General features: G+C 38.5%; 1 protein-coding gene across 3 annotated transcripts in view; it reads left to right on the forward strand.

The window, feature by feature from the left end:
• Positions 1–20,550, forward strand: part of sdk1a (sidekick cell adhesion molecule 1a) — a 408,423-nt gene that overhangs the window by 348,476 nt on the left and 39,397 nt on the right. For all 3 annotated transcript variants that reach the window (XM_073857057.1, XM_073857058.1, XM_073857059.1), the window contains 5 exons: positions 7,984–8,178; positions 11,723–11,924; positions 14,418–14,521; positions 17,271–17,341; positions 17,981–18,113. In XM_073857057.1, coding sequence (XP_073713158.1) covers positions 7,984–8,178; positions 11,723–11,924; positions 14,418–14,521; positions 17,271–17,341; positions 17,981–18,113 — 705 coding nt within the window. The remainder of the gene's footprint in view (positions 1–7,983; positions 8,179–11,722; positions 11,925–14,417; positions 14,522–17,270; positions 17,342–17,980; positions 18,114–20,550) is intronic.

Below are 20,550 nucleotides of genomic sequence, written 5' to 3' on the forward strand. Positions count from 1 at the left end.
CTTTATTCGTGGGCGCTCGATGCAAACTTCGTCACAACATGTATGTAGCCCATCATGTGTGTGGGTAATTTTTTCAAAATATGTGTTCAGCGCATCGAGAGATCCTGTGTGCATCACGTGTCTTGTCAAAATAAGTGCCTGCTGCAGACGCATCCAAAGGGTTTATGATAAAAGAGACGCTCGCGTTTGCCAGATACTCGCATAATCTCATGCGTAATCAGAGTTTACTGTTAAGGGAGTGTCTTGCGTGTATTTTGTGAACGTGACCGTCTCTTTTATTATAAACACATATTTTGAAAACGCAAGCAACACACATGACACTCCGAACACTTATTTTGAATTAGCGCCCCTCGGATGAGCAGTCACGAGCCGCCACTCCTAACATCACATTTACACTTTCCTAGGAAATCGGGAGACTGTCCTCCAATAATAATCTTATTGTTTGTTTGTTTGTGCAAGCAGGTTATTACGACATACAGTAACGTTTTAGGGATAAGCGCCCTCTAGCGCCCAGCAGAGTATTACAACCTGTGCATAAATTGACTAATAAACAACAGTATTAAAGTATTACAAACAACTTGCATTGCAAACCTTGCAAACTGAAACCATAAGAGAGCTTCTTATGAATGCAACGCACAAAAGTCTTTTTTAAACATAAACCAGCACATAAGAGCATGACGCAGTTGGTCACGTGAGCCAATAGTGTTTCACAATCCAAGCTGAAGCAACTGGTCAGCAGATAGTGATCGCTTTTGTTTTATTTTTCTCGTATAAAACAATTTCTCATCTCATCTCAAAAATGAAAATAATGTAATTAATGACTCACTCTCATGTCGTTCCAAACTCGTAAGACCTCTGTTCATCTTCGAAACACAGTTTAAGATGTTTTATATTTTTTGACCCTCCATTGAAAATCTACGTACGGTATACTGTCCATGTCCAAAAAGGTAATAAAAACATAATCAAAGGAGTCCATGTGACATCAGTGGGTCAAAGTTAGAATATGTTGAAGCATCAAAAATACATTTTGGTCCAAAAATAACAAAAATTACGACTTTATTCAGCATTGTCTTCTCTTCCCCGTCTGTTGTGAAGCGCATGCACGAGACTAAAGTCACGTGACTGCAGTACGCGGATGATGTACGACGTGGCTGACGTGTTATCTGGTGCACCCCAGCTGTTTTTTTTTTCTTTTACAGTCTGAGGGAGACACATGCTGTAAATTTGAAAAAGAACTTTGCAAACATGTCTGAGGATAACACGTCATCCGCGTCACTGCAGTCACGTGACTTTAGTCTCGCTCATGCGCTTCACAACAGACGTGGAAGAGAAGACAATGCTGAATGAAGTCGTAATTTTTGGACTAAAATGTATTTTTGATGCTTCAACACATTCTAACTGACCCACTGATGTCACATGGACTACTTTGATGATGTTTTTATTACCTTTCTGGACATGGACAGTATACCGTATGTAGATTTTCAATGAAGGGTCAACATACTCTTGGACTAAATCTAAAACATCTTAAACTGTGTTCCAAAGATGAATGGAGGTCTTACGAGTTTGGAACGACATGAGGGTGAGTCATTAATGACATTATTTTCATTTTTGGATTAACTATCGCTTTAACTCATTCACCGCCATTGACGAGTTATCTCGTCATTTATGAGTTCATATTTAACTAATAAATATGCCTTTCTGGATGAATTTCAAAGTGAAAGTGTAATACCGCTTTTATCCACCAAACCGAATGCATCAAAAACGGAAGTTAAAAAGATTTAATGATTTATTTTAACTGCCTTTATGTTTGATAGTTATTCTGAGTCTGATCTCTAACATAAATTCCATTTACAAAAACGCAATTTTTTAAGCTTTTTGCTCAAAATGTTGTATTTTTGAAGAGAAATATCCATATTTCAATGGTTAAATTAAGTAGAAAAAGTAAATATATAATGAAACGTTTTTTCCCCATTTTGTTTGTTTGTTTGTTTGTTTATTGTTTGTTTGAAAGCAGAGGGTGTGTTCTTTAATTTGATATAATTTGTATGTTTATATATTTATAGAAAATAATTTTTCCTGCAAGGAATTTTGTGAAAATATTGTTAAAATCACAAAAATGCAGGTGGGCAACTTTTCTCAAAAAGGGTGGCGGTGAATGAGTTAAATAGAAAAAAATATCCCAATGTCATCATTACAAAGTTATACCTTAATGTATAATTTCATAACCCAGTATATTAAGTTTCATCTGCTGCTGGTAGAGGCGCTTATTTAGTAAACGTATCTGTGGGTCGTATTTGGGGGAATGGACAAGCAACCTTTTAATTATTGGAAATCGACCTATTAATGCTTTTATTACAGTTGTTTTATAATAAACTGGGATAGGTGAAAGTATTTTAACATCTGTAAAAATGAAACACGATAGCTTTAAGATAAATCTCTTATTAACATGAGTCAAGATGTTGATTTTATTAAAATATGATAAGCATAATACCAGTTAATGATCGTACCTGTTTAGTATCTGCAGTTTGTTTTAACTTTCTGGACAAATTGCTATATAACAACTTCTAGGATTGTTTTTTATGTTCATGACTGTTCATGATATTCATTCTTCTTGTGAGAATGATCTCAACTGACCCATGCAGCCAGGATTCAAGTGCAAAACGGCTTTGATATACTTCATCTCACATTAAAAACAGTGTCCTCACTACTTGATCTGGCCTGCATGAGAGCGTGAAATGCATTGGACTGGCAGTATTGGGCTCAGCGCAGCTCAACGTGTTTCTCCCTTCCACTGTGTGAATGTAGCCATGTCACCGTGCACCTGAGACTAATTCCTCATCTGTAGAGGAGAAAATCCCTGCACTTTAATGAGATTAAGCTGACTAACACCTCAAGTGAATGAAGCTCTAAAAAGTCGCCTGCCAAATCTTGCCGCCTGTGTAAATCACGACTGAGAAGAATCCACAATCCCTGCGATGGAAAGATCCCAACATGGCATTGTTTTTTTTACTTCTGTTTTGATGCCGTTCTATTCACAGAGCATTAATGTGAATAAAAAATAAGCTTGAGTTTAGCTTTCTGGAAATATACAGGAAAATCTGGACTTTGTTGCGGTGTCTGCACTGCTGGAAAATACGATTAAAACCATATGCACGGTTTGTTTTCATCTAGAATGTGGCACAGCACGGCTGTTTAACTAGAAGTCTTGTAAACGCTGTTTGTTTGCAGCAAACCCGAACTGTAATCCGGTTTTTCACAGCCACTGAAAAATGTGTTTGTTTCTTCACTTCCCAGAAGACTAAACAGACCTGACCGTTAATGTCGATGGCTGGCAGTGGGAATTTGCTTTTGAATTTGCAGCAGATAGAGTAGTTTTGCTTAAATCTGACTCCAGCCGACTGACTTTACAAGGAAAACTGAGAACAGATGGCACTTAGCAGGTACAGATTGGTGTTGCATTATTTTTTAAAGCATAAGAGAAATGTTTTTTTTTAGAATTGCTATTCAGTTAATTGTAGTAAAACACTATTAGATATTAAAAATTTTAATTATCAAAACCATTTACAAAACCCTGTAAGCATGCAGTCTTCCGCTATGACATGAAATGTAACATTCCTTAAAATGTTGACACCTTAAGCTCGAACTATAGTATGCACACAGTTGAAAGCACAGCCTTGCAAAGCATAGTTTATTTGAATTGCATGCGAATTGACACATACTACATTTTACTACAAGTACATGCGTGACCTATGCGAACAATGTTTGCGGGGTTTCAAAAATTTGGCAGCACTCTTCTGATGACGAATGTTGGTTACATGCACTGTACGCGGACCCTTACCGTATGCATAAAAAATGGACCATATACTATATTGCCAAAAGTTTTGGGACACCCCCCAAATCATTGAATTTAGGTGTTCCAATCACTTTTATCCCAAGACATTTTAGACAATTTCATGCTCCCAACTTTGTAGGAACAGTTTGGCGATGGCTTTTTCCTGTTCAAACATGACTGTGCCAGTCTATAGAGACAGAGCGCAGTTATGCTTATTTGAAAACCACGCCCACCGGGGGGGAAACAATCCAACCGTCTCCATTGTCTTTGTATTGCGAGAGGCCACCTCCTTGCCATTTCTGGCTTATAACAAAAACTGAATAATGCCTAAAAGCTGCTGTGTGACATGGTGTACAGCTAACAAGCAAAAAAAAATAAGTTTTTATAGGCTGTTGAGCCGTAAAACTCAGCCTTTAAGGAGAAAAAAGTGGATCACCTACTACGTATCCCTCTAGGGGGCACTGTTCTACTAATAGTATTACTATGAAAAGTTGCCTGTTTTCCACTTTTGTGTCTTTAAACGCTCGTTTTTTGGGGTTGACAGCTTATAAAAACTTTTTCTGGGTTTTTTGGCTTGTTAGCTGTACATCCTGTCACACAGCAGCTTTTAGGCATTATTCTGTTTTATGTTATAAGCGAAAAATGACAAGAAGGCAGCCTCTCGCAATACAAAGTCAATGGAGACGGATGGATTGGTTTTCAGGTTATGACGCGTTGCGCTCTGTCTCTATATGTGACTGTGAATGTCCATAAAGACGTGGATTAGCGAGTTTGGTGTGGAGGAACTTGACTGTCCTGCACAGAGTCCTGACCTCAACTCAATAGAAGATCTTTGGGATGAATTAGAGCGGAGACTACAAGCGAGGCCTTCTTGTACAACATCAGTGTCTGACCTTACAAATGTGCTTTTTTAGAAAAACGGTCCAAAAATTCCCATAAACACCCCCCCAAACCTTGTAGAAACTCTTTCAAGAAGAGTTAAAGCTGTTATAGCTGCAAAGGGAGTGCCAACTCCATATTACACCCTATGGATTAAGAATGGGATGTCATTTAGGTTCATGTGCAAATAAAGGCAGGTGTCCCAAAACATTTGGCAATATAGTCTACTTCGGCCTTAACTCTTTCCACACCAGTGTTTTTAAAAAAAAGTTGCCAGCCCCAGCATTTTTTAAGATTTTCACACAAGTTTAATGTCTTATCTTTAAATATATAAACGTAGGATATATAAAAATGAAAGAACAGACCCTCTGCTTTCAAACAAAAAAAGGTTCATCCTACCTTTATTTGTTCTCTTTTTGTCACCTCTCAAATATGGGTAGATTTCTGCAAAAATACAAATTTTTTAGCAAAACGCTGAGATAATTATGTTTTTGTGAAGGACTTTTGCTAGAGATCAGATTCAGAGCGATCCTCAAAACATACACGGAATTTGAACTGTTTACCCTAAATACTTCTGGGTTTTATAAGTTGGGTAAGAGCACCACCTGGTGGATAATAGCAGAAATACGGATTGCCGCAAAAACTCGGGAAGCGTTTTCTCTTAACTCTTTCCCCGCCATTTACGAGTTATCTCGTCAATTAAGAGAAAACATTTGCATGAAAATGTGTTCCTGATGAGTCTTTATGGTTATTTTTGGAATACCGCTCTTACTCAATTTATAAAAAACTGAAGCAAAAAAATATTTATTAATTTTACAATCCTTGTATGTTTTGATAATCATTCTGAATCTGACTAACTGACTAATCTGACTAATGAATTTTTGCTAAAAAAAAAAAAGTATATATTTTTAAGAGTTTATAAACAGCGAAAAATAAAGATAAGATGAAACATTTTCCCCCGTTTGTTTGTTTATTGTTTGTTTGAAAGCAGAGGGTCTGTTCTTTCATTTGATATATTTGTATGTTTATATATTTTTAGAAAAAAAAATTCCTGGAAGGCATTTTGTGAAACTTTTGTAAAAAAATCACAAAAAATGCTGGCAGGCAACTTTTCAAAAAGGCTGGCAGGGAATGAGTAAATTGACGAGTTAAGAGACCGTTTGGTACATTTGATACATCTCTACAGCATAAAGGAATGACAAGTTAATTTTCTTCAACTGTGTATTGTCCCAAATGTTGTTAACAGGAGCTATTTAAAAGAACATCTTCATCTTTAAACACTTATTTTTAATGAGTTTCAGGCCTTATGTTGTTTCTAGGGGTGTGATGAGACACTCAATTCACGAGACGAGACACGAGATTGGGTTCACGAGAACGAGACGAGACGAATTTTTTACACTTTTTAAAAAATCCTCAATGATAAAATAAATGACTAAGAAACTGAAATCACTTTTTTTAAATGTTTTAACTAATCAAGGACTGGCCCTAACAATTATTTTGCTAACTGATAATGAAGTAATTTGTTATTTTTGGGTAATAAAAATAGACCCAAGTGAGCAGTAGCCTTTAAAATGACATAATAACGAAGATGCAATAATAATTGGTTAAAATAAAGTATTAAAACCAAGTTACATTAAACCACATTAAATTAACAAACACATTACATTTGTGTCCTATAAATAACAAGATCTCGTCACACCCCTAGTTGTTTCAAATGTGTCAGGCCCTATGCCGATCAAGAGAAGCAGAAGGTTTGTGAAACTAAGAAACTGAACAGACATCTGCTCGCCAAATCAAACCAGAGCTCATATTTGTGAACATAAGTTAAGTAGATGTAACGAGAGCCCCACACACGGTGTTATTTGCACTTTGTTTTCATGCCATACTTTAGCAGATCAAGAGATCCTGGTATATGTACAGTAAGTCACAAAAAAGCTTTTGAAATAAATGAAAGATTTCCAAACATGTGTCTAATTTGCTTCATGTTGAATAGGAAAAATGCATCGCAAGAAGAGGTTTTCCTCTCCACTTTTTCCTCTCAGATTAGGTGGCACAGCACTGAGGACTTTCCTGCCCTTTCTAGCAATTCTTTGCCCCTGTGACAGCATTTCCGTTCGACTGGTAATCACTAACCAATGAATGAAGAAACAGCTGCAGGAGTCTGTGGGGTGGTGACCTAGCCAATCATATGGGCCGATGCCCTCGCAGTAGAAACCCTTTCCCCAAGCAAAGCCCCGACAAACGGCACGGGTCACAGACCTCTAAAGCTGCGCAGACGCAGAACGAAATAGCTGCTTTCTAGCACTTTCTACCCAAGGCATTCTCCCCGTCTACAGAAATATAGACACCGACATGAAAGTAACCAGGAAGAGAGCGTGTGGGGACGAATGTATGTTATTTTCACTGCCCCTCATGGCTGAAGTGGACATTAGGATGAAATGGCAGCCTCGAAGTGCAGCAACGTGGGATGGCCTAATTTTGTTTTTCCACAGCCAAGGGCCAGCATGCAGTGCAAACATGCCGAAAGAAAAATCGTTGGTGGAATGACGCTCAATCTCACCCACGACCGAGCTCTGCCCACACATTTCATTTTCAGCATGTTTCCAGATAATATCATCATTTGTTTGAGGTTTGCAACACGTGTTATTTCCTCAGACGAGTTGCAGATGGTCACTCGGCAAAACCAGACTGTGGCGTCTAGCTCCGCAGCACTGCTTGTTCGGTTCAGCTGCCTAAAACATACAGTATCATATTTTAGAGATACCATGGCTTGTGCATTTATGAGGCACAAACAAATTACATTTTGTTCAAGTGTTTTGGGAGTTTCTCCGTGTATTATATTTGACACTTGAATTGAATTTGATATAAGGAGTGATGGCAGGGGACCTCACAGATGAAAGGCATTTGAATAAAAAGTCTTCTCGCAGTAAAGTGAAGAAATGAATGCGGACGTTACCCAAAACTGCATTTAAAGTAGATGCTAGTACCGCATTTTCCAGTGTGCTGAAAGTCATCATTCGTCATATAAACCGGCTTGTTTTTGTGCAACTGATTTTTCTCTTACAAATAGTCTGTGTGAGGAGATATTTTCCTCCTGTCCTTTATGTATTTTGAGTTCTCAAAAGCAGAACTGACTGAAAACAACTCTCCTAGTCTGGGGAAATGTTTTTCAGACGTTTGATGTGGGTAGAGGCGTCTTAAGCTGTTCTCAGCACAGAAATAAGGATAGAGGATCAAGGCTCACCTCAAATGATCTAATGACTTTGTTGTAGGATACCAGGTAGCTTACCGTCTGGATTCCGGGGATCCCAACCAGTTCATCACAGTAGAGGTGGGACCAGAGACCCGGCAGTTCACCGCCTCCAACCTGACCCCGGAGTCGGCCTACGTCTTTCGCATCTCTGCCAAGACCAAGCAGGGCTGGGGCGTGCCTGCACAGGCTGTGGTCATAACTACTGAGATTAGAGGTGACTTTTACATCTACACAAATATGCACTTACTGTATATAACCTCACACAGAACTTGACCCTCCTCCTAACATTCACTCAACATAAGACTAATATATAAGTTGTTTCATAAATAATAAGCAATAATAAATAAATAAAAATGATCAGAAAACATCCTTTTTAGTGTTGTGGTCGGGTCCGAGTCAAGACCACATCCAGCTTTATCTTGACATTTGACTTGACTCTCGATCTTTGGTCTTGGTATTGAATCAAACTTGAGTTGGACTCGACTACTACACTACATCCTTTGTTGAACATCTGAACATTTGTTGAAACCTAAATTAAAACTGCAGTGCGTAACTTTTTTGGTAAAAGATGAGCATCAGTACATAAACAGTTATCTTACTTACCGCAAATGAAAACTGTACACTTATAGTGATTTATAATTTAATGTGTCAGATCAGATTTCACAGGAAATGTCAGTTGTCATTCAACAAATGTAAATATAGTACATAAAGTAACCTGCAATGTTTCAAACAGAGATGGCAGTATAGAGGCAAAAGTTATGGATTGCACTTTTAAAGGGACACTCAACTTTATTTGAAAATATGCTCATTTTCCAGCTCCTCTAGAGTTAAACATTTGATTTTTACAGTTTTGGAATCCATTCAGCTGATTTTGGTCTGGCGCTAGCACTTTTAGCATAGCTTAGCACAATCCATTGAATCAGATTAGACCATTAGCATCATGCTAAAAAATACGTTTCTGTAGTTACATCGTGTATTAAGACCGACGGAAAATTAAAAGTTGCGATTTTCTAGGCAGATATGGCTAGGAACTATACTCTCATTCTGCCGTAATAATCAAGGACTTTGCTGCCGTAACATGGATGCAGCAGGCGTAGTGATATTACGCACTGCCCGCAAATAGTCCCCTTGGTTACTTTCAATACTTTCAAAATCGCAACCTTTAATTTTTCGTCCGTCTTAATACACGATGTAACTACAAAAGAGTCAAGTTTTAAATAGGAAAAATATCGAAAATCTTTGCTTATTTTTTGGTGCGATGCTGGTGGTCTGATCAGATTCAGTGGATTGTGCTGGGCTATGCTAGAAGTGGACTCGGAGATCGGCTGAATGGATTCCAAAATGGTAAGAATCAAATGTTTAACTCTAGGTGAGCAGGAAAATGAGCATATTTTCAAAAAAGTGGAGTGTCCCTTTAAGCTTCTTCACTTTTTGTTTTCTGTTTTTTTTATTGTGTGAGATTCAGCTATGCATGTTCTTCTTAAGAAATCTGTCATCCTTCAACATCCTCCACTTTCCTTTTTTAGTCACATTTTGGTGTCACCTAAACCACACATTGTTATTGGTTTATTATTATATTATATTATATTATATTATATTATATTATATTATATTATATTATATTATATTATATTATATTATATTATATTATATTATATTATATTATATTATATTATATTATATTATATTATATTATAAATATAGCTGCAAAAACTAATTGAATAGTCAATAATATTCGATAATGAAAATTGTGTTCCGTGAACCTTATTATCAATTGGTCTGTGACATCACTTGCCCACCGCACCGGCGCAACAGCGAGAGCTGCATGGATAAAAAATCAGGCGCATCTGTCCCAAACAAAGACAAAGTCACTTATATTAACTGAAGAAATTACAATTTAATTAACAAACATTGGGTCTCATTCACTAATAATTGCGTACATTCGCATTTAAACGCACACTTGAACTTCTCACGAAAACGTTTTGCCTAATTCACAACACGTGCGTGAATTTGTTCCGCGTGCACAAGGTTGGTAATTTGCATAAAACACTGCCAAACCAGCTCCATATAAAGGTTTTCCGCATGCTAGTCCACCGAAAATTTTAGAGCAGTTTGTCATAGAAGCAAAAGAGCTCGAAAAGAAGTCCATGATTATATTTATTATCTGTCATATCTTGTTTTGCTTTTCATTTTTTATTTGGGAGGTTTTGCTGTCGCTGGAGGAAGCCAGTGCTGTCCACCGACCAGGGTAAAGATAAAGAAGTCTTGGATGCGTTAACAAATATGACATTTAATTAATATGACCAAGACGCACATCTGTATCTAAAATAAAACAGACAGGAGATCAAGTGATTGATGTTTGGACTTCTCATTATATTTACATGACGTTTAGGGTACATGATTAGGCATTAAGTGCACGCTTACATATAGAGATTTAAAAAGTGAGGAAGGAAAGCATGAATATTTGTCATTACGTGCATCTTCTTTATATGTATAGAAAAAATAAGTAGGCTATTATAATGTATAATATGTATATGATAATAATATAGATCATCTATAATAATATATAATACAGAAAATATTATATTTTAAAATATAATCATGTAAATTGTATATATCAACATTATTATTAACATTATAATTATAGCCTAGTATTTGATTATAGTATTGTGTACAAGTAGTTTAAGTTTTTCTTGAATTTTTGTGTACATTTAGAAGACATTTTGATATGAAAGCTTTTGTTGAATCACGATTTGTTTGTGAAAACATCTCACACACAAATTTGTGCGTACGCATCCTTAGTGAATGAGACCCATTGGCCCCGACGTCCTGTCAATCATCATGCTGTCATCATTTAACTCCCACTGCTTTGTGCTGCGTGCTCTGTAAACAAGAAGCTTGTTTGTTGAAAGCTATTTTCATTATAGAATATTATCCATCCTTCAGATGAGACGTAAAACCGAGGTCCTGACTCTCTGAGGTCGTTAAAAATCCCAGGATGTCTTTCGAGAAAGCGTAGGGGCGTGCCACGGCTGCACATTGGTGGTGGTTGAAAAAATCCCCCTTTCATATGTAAAGCGTTTTGAGTGCTGCAGAATAGCACTATATAAATGTAACAAATTATTATTATTATCTAACTATTTGCTTAGTTGTTGCAGCCCTAAATATTATAACTATTTAGGCATTGATTTAGGTACTGCTACTGTAAAGCTTTACTATACAATCTTAGAAATGTCACTATTTTAAGTACAGACTCATACATACATACATGATTGTTGTTCTGTACCATTATCTAAGAAGCATCTGTGATTTTATACTGTAACAGATTTATGATATATATCATTCTTTACTGTGGAAATAACAGAATAAATTATAAAACAGACGGAGGTGTGGGTTAAAGATGGAATGTGATTACATATCAACCTCTGACCCCCGATTGATCGTCCTCTTTAAAAACTGCTCGGACGAGACCGCCGCAGTCACAACTTTAAATACCTTCCGTCGCGCATGATCTGCATCTTTAATGACGATCGATGCGGCGCACCTTTAAAATAAACAATTATGCCTGTCTCTATCGATTTCTCCCATTAAGATCGATCGGGTTATGCAGTTGTGTGTCACGCAGGTGGGAAAAAGGCCAGGGCAAGACCTGCTGACCGTTGCATGCACGAGTAGAAGAACCCTGCCCAGTGATTAACAACAGTCAGCAGACTACCACGACCTTTGCACTCATCCTCCCTCTCTCTTTTCTCCATCAGAGCGACCTCAACCTCCACAGCACCTGCGAGTGCCGCAGGACCAGGTGCAGTCACGCAAGCTGAACATCAGTTGGGTTCCCGGATTGGACGGCTCTTCTCCCGTGCGCTACTTCACCCTACAGATGCAGGAGTTGCCCAACGGAGACTGGCTTATTCATTCTTCTGCTATAAGTCACAATTACACTTACTGGGAGGTGGACAGGTAAGCTCCTCATACTGTTTTCATACACCACATGCAACACCCGTTCCCGAGCTCGCCCTCAAATGACCTGATTTCACTCTCTGCTGCGTGTTCAGTGTAGGGCTATAGGGGAGGGAGTGTTATTAAATGCGTAGGAGTCTCTTTCCTGCACCGCAATTTATGATGCTCAATCCAATTTGAGCGAGCGAGAAACAATCGCTTCCATGGGCTGCCGGTGTGCCGCCTTTTTGCATATGAGTTATGTCGGAGCCGCAACCGTGATTATATGGGCTGCGAAATGGTGTTTTATATGCATTCAGAGGGCTATCTCATCTTGATTATGATGAGTCTCTGTTCTCAGTTGAAAACTCTCTCAGCCATCAGCTTTTGAGTGCTTTTTTAAACAGCCAGATTGTCGCTAAATGGATTATTCAAGGACCGATTTGCGTCCGTACCAGCTGGAGGCTTTTAGGAGGGGGCACCATGGGAAAAATATTCCCTTTAACCAGGCAATACCGAATAGTAAAAGGCCTTCTTTAGAACTCATTTCAATTGACAAAAATCGGTTACGAGACTTAAATGACATATTTGGTTAGTTAATGAGCTCAATTGGCTTGTGCAGTCTGTTTTGGGTAAATGGGAAATGAGCAAATTAGAAATTAAAGCAAACGATTTTTCCTCTTATTCCCTTTCCTCTCAATGCAGTTCTGATGACGTTCATTCGTTTTTAAGACTAGGCAGTAGTGCTTGAACATGGCGCTAAGGTAACAGGTTCAAATCCCAATGCATATGTACAGCGAGGCAAATAAGTATTTGAACACCCTGCTATTTTGCAAGTTCTCCCACTAAGAAATCATGGAGGGGTCTGAAATTGTCATTGTAGGTGCATGTCCACTTTGAGAGACATAATCTAAAAAAAATCCAGAAAATTTACAATGTATGATTTTTTTACTATTTATTTGTATGATACAGCTGCAAATAAGTATTTGAACACCTGCTAGTCTGCCTTTAAAATGTCCACCTCCACTCTATTTATTATCCTAAATTAGATGCACCTGTTTGAGGTCATTAGCTGCATAAAGACACCTGTCCACCCCATACAATAAGTAAGAATCCAACTACTAACATGGCCAAGACCAAATAGCTGTCCAAAGACACTAGAGACAAAATTGCACACCTCCACAAGGCTGGAAAGGGGCTATATATATATATGAATAGTTTGGTTCCAAAACGCAATAAATCCATTTTGACAAATTTTGGTAAAAACGTGTTTTCTATACCAAGAAAGTGACAAGATGAAAACAACTATTTTCTGGTACAAACTTTCACATAGCATCTTTAGGTTATAAAAACATAAAAAATTCAAACCCATAAGTTGATTTTCAAAGATTTATTATAAAAACGGATTATTTTTTTCCACAAAATGCAATAAATCCATGACAAGTTTTTATTCAAAATGCTATAAATCTATTGAATCAATAGCCTATATAAATGTGCATTCATCTTTGCCATGTTATATTCATTTAGTTGACTAGTTGTTCACACTAATTAAAAATATAAACATTAATGTCATTAATCAAAACACTTACTTTGTCATATTAAGAACCCTGTCATTGCGGTTATAACTTGACGTCGTCGCTTAACGTTTTTAACACCGATCAGCTGTAAAATGTTTTTTGTCCTGCTCGATTTTCGTTTACTTTGAGTAAAATTATGGAAAGTTTTTAATAAGATCCTCTGAGGTTAATGTGTTAGCATGAGAAGCTTGATGCTGTCGGGAGAACAAGCACCCGTCTCCCGAGTGCCTCTCAGGGAAATTATTAGATGTTGGCTTACGTTTCTTTCCCATTACAGAAAACCAGCACAGGTTTATCAATGCCATTAAAGTATTATTTTGTTTTGTTTGTTGATCACGAAGTACAAAGTAGATGAGGAAAACTAGGACTCCATGTACTCAGCACGCCGCCATGTTTGTTTACATTGCGTGAATGGTGCGCTGTAGGATTTATTGCGTTCTGTAAAAAAAGGGGAGTGGCGTTTATTGCATTTTGGGAAAAAAGGGAGAAAAGATGACAGAATAACACGGCGGATATTGGATTTTGCGTAAAATTAAGAATTTACTTTTAACTACTGACCTGATATAATACTGATTTTGGCAGTAACTCATTTTTTTCAAAAATGGCGTTTATCGCGTTTTGGAACCAAACTCTTCATATGCATATGCTAAATGCACTGTAACTTTGGATTAAAGGGCATAAATATAAATACATCACAAGTGGCACATACGTCTCTGATGTCTTTATGTGATCTTTTGTATCTTGTCCTCACCGCTCTGCCTCGAGTGTTTTAGGGAAAAAACTCTGTAATTGCCAGCCCGTGCCCTTGGGCTTCAATGGATTGTGTCCCTGACATTTATAGATACTAGCTCATATATGCACTGCTGAGCCACATCATTTGTGATGGGAAAGGTCTTTGTCCGATATAAGAGATCTCACGAGCTGTGCAATCCCTCAGGCTAAAACCCTTTACTTCATACAAGCTGAGAATGATGGCAACTAATGATGTTGGAGACAGCAAGTACAGCCAAGAGACGGATGCAATTACGACTTTACAAGATGGTGAGTAAAGATGAGCCTGTTGCACCCATTGGCTTTGCTTGATGTGATATTGATTGGAAAGCCATTGAAGAGCTATGTTCTTATCTTCACCTTTCACTTGGAAGGTGAACTCTTAAAACTGTCTCGACTAAGAATTAATCAACACTGCAAAAATCTGCTCCTTTATCTGTTTTGTTTGGTTTTCCAGTAAAACAAAATGGTGTGGTGTACCAATGTGGGATCGGGTTTAATTCCCACGAAACATATACTTATAAAATGTATAGCTTAAAGTCTGTGTAAAGTCATTTCAAAGTCATTTCATTATAAATGTTAAAAAATGTATTGCTGAAAGACGTTACAACGACTATTTAGTACTAAATTGTGGAGTTACACCATTAAAGCTCACATAACACAGACTGTTTCTACTAATCTCATGAGTATATAGAGTAGTATTACATCCTTCATGGATGGGACCGTCCCATTTCAACGAAATCCAGCATTAAACAAACACACATGCTCCGTTGCTACCCTTGATAATTTTCCTGACAAACAACAACACACTTCTTTGGTGACGTTGATTTTGTGTCAGCTCTTGGTTAGTGTGGGTGTGCTATTCTGGTTAAGGTGCCCATATAAGGACTTCCACTGTACTTCTTGAACCAAATTTTTTTATCCAATAATAAAATAAAGTAAGATTGTTTTGTATAAATCTTTCTTGTTTCTGACACTTATACGAACCCTGGCGAAGTGCATTCGGCACAGAAATACTCATTGACACTTTGCCAATGTTTAGCATGAGGAATCCAACTCTTAAACTGTGTTAATAAGTCAGAATGCATGAAATACTGTAGCTTTAGACCCCCCTTTAAACAGTGGCTCGATGCTGCACTGGAGCCAACAAGCATGGCCCCACCCCTAACACAATTGGGGAACATTTAATCAGTTTTTAGCGGTATTTGAAAGTGAAGAGGGATGACAGCTTTCCTGCAAGTGGGCGGGGTTTCAGCACTGAAAGCGTACACGCCCCCAGGGTTTGAGAGCAGAGAATCCTGCCTGTTTTTCCAAGATCTTGATAACTAATTTTTATTTGGCTATTTTTTATTCTTTCCCCGCCATTGACGAGTTAACTCTTTCTGTGTTGAAATTTTCAGATTTATTCTGGATGCATTGATTTTTTTTTTTTTGACAAATAAAAAGAAAAAATGTTTTTTTTTTGCATTTCCCATTCATTTTAGTTGGGGTCATTTTTACCCCCAAAGGGACTAATTAAGTGAATTTTTTTACGCCTCTTTAGAACGACCGAATCAAGCCCATTTTTTTATATGAATCTTGACAGATAATCTGAAAAAAGTCACAAAATCTTATTCCACTGAGATGAAGGGAACCATTTTAAACTAAAGAAAAGTGGCTTGGAGGTAGTATTGACCCCAAGGGTCTTATTAGGGTTAAAGAAGAACATTTTCTGGAAGGCATTAAACTTTTGTGAAAATCATAAAGAATGCTGGCACTGGCTAGCAACTTTTTTTAAAAACACTGGCGGGGAAAGAGTTAATCATTAAAATTGACCTGTGTGGTTAATATCAAATTTTTCCGTCATGTCACAAACTATGGACTTTACACAGACTTTAAATGCACTGTAAGGGGGTTTTCACACCTGCCTTGTTTAGTTCGATTGAATCGTACCAGAGTTCGATTGCTCAGTTGGTGCAGTTCGTTTGGGCAGGTGAGAATGCAGCATTCGAACTCTGGTGCGCACCAAAAGCGGACCAAACAAGCGGACCGAGACCAGCTTGCAGAGGTGGTCTCGGTACGCTTTCAAACGAACTCTAGAGCGGTTCGTTTGTGGTGAGAACACGATCCGAGATCGAACCGACCTAACTGCAAAAGTACTGCGCATTTTGGACTAAACCAGCTGCCGTAGTCAACTGCGCAGTGCATTATCGGATGAGGAAGTGTTTGTTGACCTTTTCTATTAGCAATATTAAGACAATGACAAATCGCGGACATACCTGGAGTTGCGAGGAGGTGCGGGCGGAGCCTCGGAAATTTTTTATCTTCGCCGTTTGTAGTGCATTAAACCGTTGTTTTCAAGCCGCATCCGCGATTCATTCAGAAAATGAACAGTTTGTCTAGAGTGCTGTATACAAACTATGTATAATAACCACGGATACATAATTACAGCGCGCAGCCGTCTGTCCATGGTGTCTGCTGTATTATCCTTCTTTTGTTTACTTCCGGGGGTTCCGTTGGAATTTCCCGCACGTTGATTCTGACCAATCGTGAAGCCGTTTAGGAAATACGTTCAAATACATGTGGCCAATAAGTGATGTTGATCTTATCACATGACAGAATTTTGGTTCGTTTCAATTGGTGCGGATCAGAGCAATCAGTGTGGTGTGAAATGGAACCAAATCTGCTAAAAAAGTTACAATGTATCATTTTTTGCTTTTGGTCCGGACCAAATGAACCGAATTACAGATGTGAAAACGCCCTAAGTCGCTTTGTATAAAATCATCTGGCAAATGCATAAATGTAAGAAAGCTAGAAAAATTTTCTTCAGATGCAAAACTGTGATGCGAAACGGTAACATCAGGACGAGTCTACTGTACCCATTTGTCCAACCAATGAATAATGTTGATGTCAGAAAACCATTCTGTTTGGTTACACACTGTGCCTTTAAGAAACTGTTTTCCGCAGTGTAAAGAGAATTTCCATTGCGTTTTACGTGAACGTATTCATGTGTTAAATGTTGTTTTCTGTGCGATCGCAGTTCCAGACGAGGCACCTGTGATTCAAGCTGTGAAACCCTCCACGACAACATCCGTGCTGGTGCAGTGGCAGGTACGATAATGCATCCTCACTCCAGCTGGACTGAACTTCTGACCCCCATTACGCTTATCTGATGGGCAGATAACAAAGCAGCCCTGGCCAGAAAAGAACGCCCGTATGTTGCAAGCAATCACTAGTTAAATTACAGCTCTTTTCTGTTTAACGATTTCAGTTTTTTCAGTCGCCCTCCTCTGCGCCGCTTAGTATTCCTTATGCAGGTGCGCATGAATTAATGACATGCAGTATTGATACCCGCACATTTACAGAGCTCAGGGAGGGCTTCGGCAAGCCCGGCATAATGAATACCCCTGCACGACAGCGATCCCGCAATCTGAAGGGATATTAATTAGTAGCTGACACCTTTATTCACTGACCTACGAGTCCTGGATCTTCTCACCACGGTTCTGTATCAGCCCAACCGTAGGCAGAGTTGATTACTCTGGGCTTTGTTAATTACCCACCGACTGAATGGCTCTAGAATTAAATCCTCATCTTTTATTTATCTTATCCATTTCACACGGACACGCAACGGAAGATCAGTCACTGCCGGCTGTCAATTGGCTCTGAGGCTGCTTTTTATCAGGTTTTTTAATAAGGACAGTGAAACCAGCCAGTGGAATGTGACCTTTAATTTAATCTGTGCCTTTGCAGCCGCCCAAAGAAGAAAGTGTGAATGGAGATCTGGTGGGCTATCGGATCTACTACCGCGAGCTGCAGTACGACACGGCTCCGCAAGAGTCAAAGAGGGCCGTCAACAACTCCTTGCTACGCACCGAACTGACAGGTAGCTCTTCATCGATCGAAAGACGTACAATATTTGAACATTACCTCAACCCACTTCTAGTTGTTAAAAAAATAAATTTCTCTAAGAGCTTGTCAGCTCACAATCTGACATGTGCTTTCGTGCGGAGACGAATAATGTATTTCGCTAGGAATAGGAAGTTGGAATAAATCAGGGTGATTTAAATTACTAAAATGAATGTGGAAATCCTGGTCGGTGCGGTCAAGTTTGAATGTTATCCGAGCGCTCGGACACCACCCCTGCAGTTAGAGAATAAATTCTGGACGGATGGTTGAACTCATTACGCGCTCGGCCTGCGTGAGGTGTGGCATCATGAGTTTGAGCTCAAGTGTTCGACGCTGAGCACGCCGCCGGCCTCTTTCATCGCAGCACAGATCCGGCTGCTAAATCTCCTTTGACAAATTGGACTCAGCAGTGTTGACAGCATTTAAATGCACGAGCGCAGAGCAGCCGAGCACGCAGGAATATTTAATTTCTTTCTCTGTGTTCGGCACCGGTCAGGGCAGGAGTGCAATATCTCCCTTCTCTCTTATCTTACATGTTCAAATCTGAGGTCTGCTAAGTGCCGAATATGCTTCCCTACTGAAATCAGCCTAAATGCCAAGAGGAAATTACTGAAGCTACGCTCTATTTGTTCAGGCTTAAGAGCTTACGTTGAAAAGCGAACAGGTACTTCAGAAGCTAAGGTCCCTGTCACTTTCTGGTCACGTCGGTTTATGTTACTTTAAAGGGCTGATATGTTTTTGGAAATAATTGATGTGAAACGTGCTCAGAAAAGGTTTTCGATTTAATCAACAGTAACGCAGACAAGACAAAATATGCATCATGACAATGTTATGTGCTTGTGAGGGTGTGTCTTATATCAAGAGCTCGGGTTTTAACAACATGAACAGTTTTACATGTATTTTATGCCTGTAAACCTTATGGGGTGGTTTCCCGGACAGGGATTAGCTTAAGCCAGGACTAGGCCTTAGTTTAATTAGGAAATATAACTAGTTTTAACAAACAAGCCTTACTAAAACAGTACTTTGAGGCAAAACAAAGGGCACTAATGTATTTTAAGATATGTCAGTGCAAGTTGTTTTCAGTTTGGACAGCTCTTTTTATTTTTTATTTTAGTCTAGGACTAGTCTAATCTCTGTCCAGGAAACCGCACTATTAAGTCTGAATCTTTCAAAAATGATAAAAATAAGGTTTAAAGTTTGGTTTGTAGTAGTGCTCACATCAACTAAAATAATAATTTTATTCTTTTTTTTATGTATGCTGTGTATTATGTATCTAGCTGTTATACTAAATAGGTTGGACAGGTTTTCAAACCTTATGTTGGACCTCCAAATATGTTTAATCTTTTGCCCCCTTCCTAAAATATACTCACCTAAAGGATTATTAGGAACACCTGTTCAATTTCTTATTAATGCAATAGTGTAATGGTGTGGGGGATGTTTTCTTGGCACACTTTAGGCCCCTTAATGCCAGTTGGGGATCGTTTAAATGCCACAGCTTACCTGAGCATTGTTTCTGACCATGTCCATCCCTTTATGACCACCATGTACCCATCCTCTGATGGCTACTTCCAGCAGGATAATGCACCACGTCACAAAGCTCGAATCATTTCAAATTGGTTTCTTGAACATGACAATGAGTTCACTGTACTAAAATGACCCCCACAGTCACCAGATCTCAACCCAATAGAGCATCTTTGGGATGTGGTGGAACGAGAGCTTCGTGCCCTGGATGTGCATCCCACAAATCTCCATTAACTGCAAGATGCTATTCAATCAATATGGGCCAACATTTCTAAAGAATGCTTTTAGTACCTTGTTGAATCAATGCCACATAGAATTAAGGCAGTTCTGAAGGCGAAAGGGAGTCAAACACAGTATAAGTATGGTGTTCCTAATAATCCTTTAGGTGAGTGTATAATATATATGGTTTTTTTTGCAACTTAACTAATTGGCTACATAGTTGATTTTTACAATTTAGTTACTTTGTCTTTTACTTCTGGACCCCCTTGGATTTTTGGGGGGACCCCAGTTTGAAAACCCCTGGTTTTGGGTGCAGATCTTGTGGAAAGCTAAGTCATTTACATTGTGATAAACAGGAGTGACACATTGTAAGCATAATTTCTGATCATTTCTACTTGCCTCTGTAAACTTCGGTGCACAGCTGCATTTTTTGGTACAATTTTGCAGCTGAAAGAGGTATTTATTCTTTGATAACAAAAATTACAAAAATTACAAAAGTAATATTGTCCATTTTGGCAGTGCCTTATTCATAGCCACTGCCTAGCAACATTGTAAGCATACCATGGTTCAGACCCAAATAATATAATGTGATCAGAGACCAGCAGGGGAAAGGGGGAGGGTTGTGCAATTGAACTAAGGTTCACATCAGGCAATCAAACCAGGTATTCGTAGTG

The sequence above is a fragment of the Misgurnus anguillicaudatus genome, chromosome 19, assembly GCF_027580225.2.
Source record: "Misgurnus anguillicaudatus chromosome 19, ASM2758022v2, whole genome shotgun sequence".
Taxonomy (NCBI): domain Eukaryota; kingdom Metazoa; phylum Chordata; class Actinopteri; order Cypriniformes; family Cobitidae; genus Misgurnus; species Misgurnus anguillicaudatus.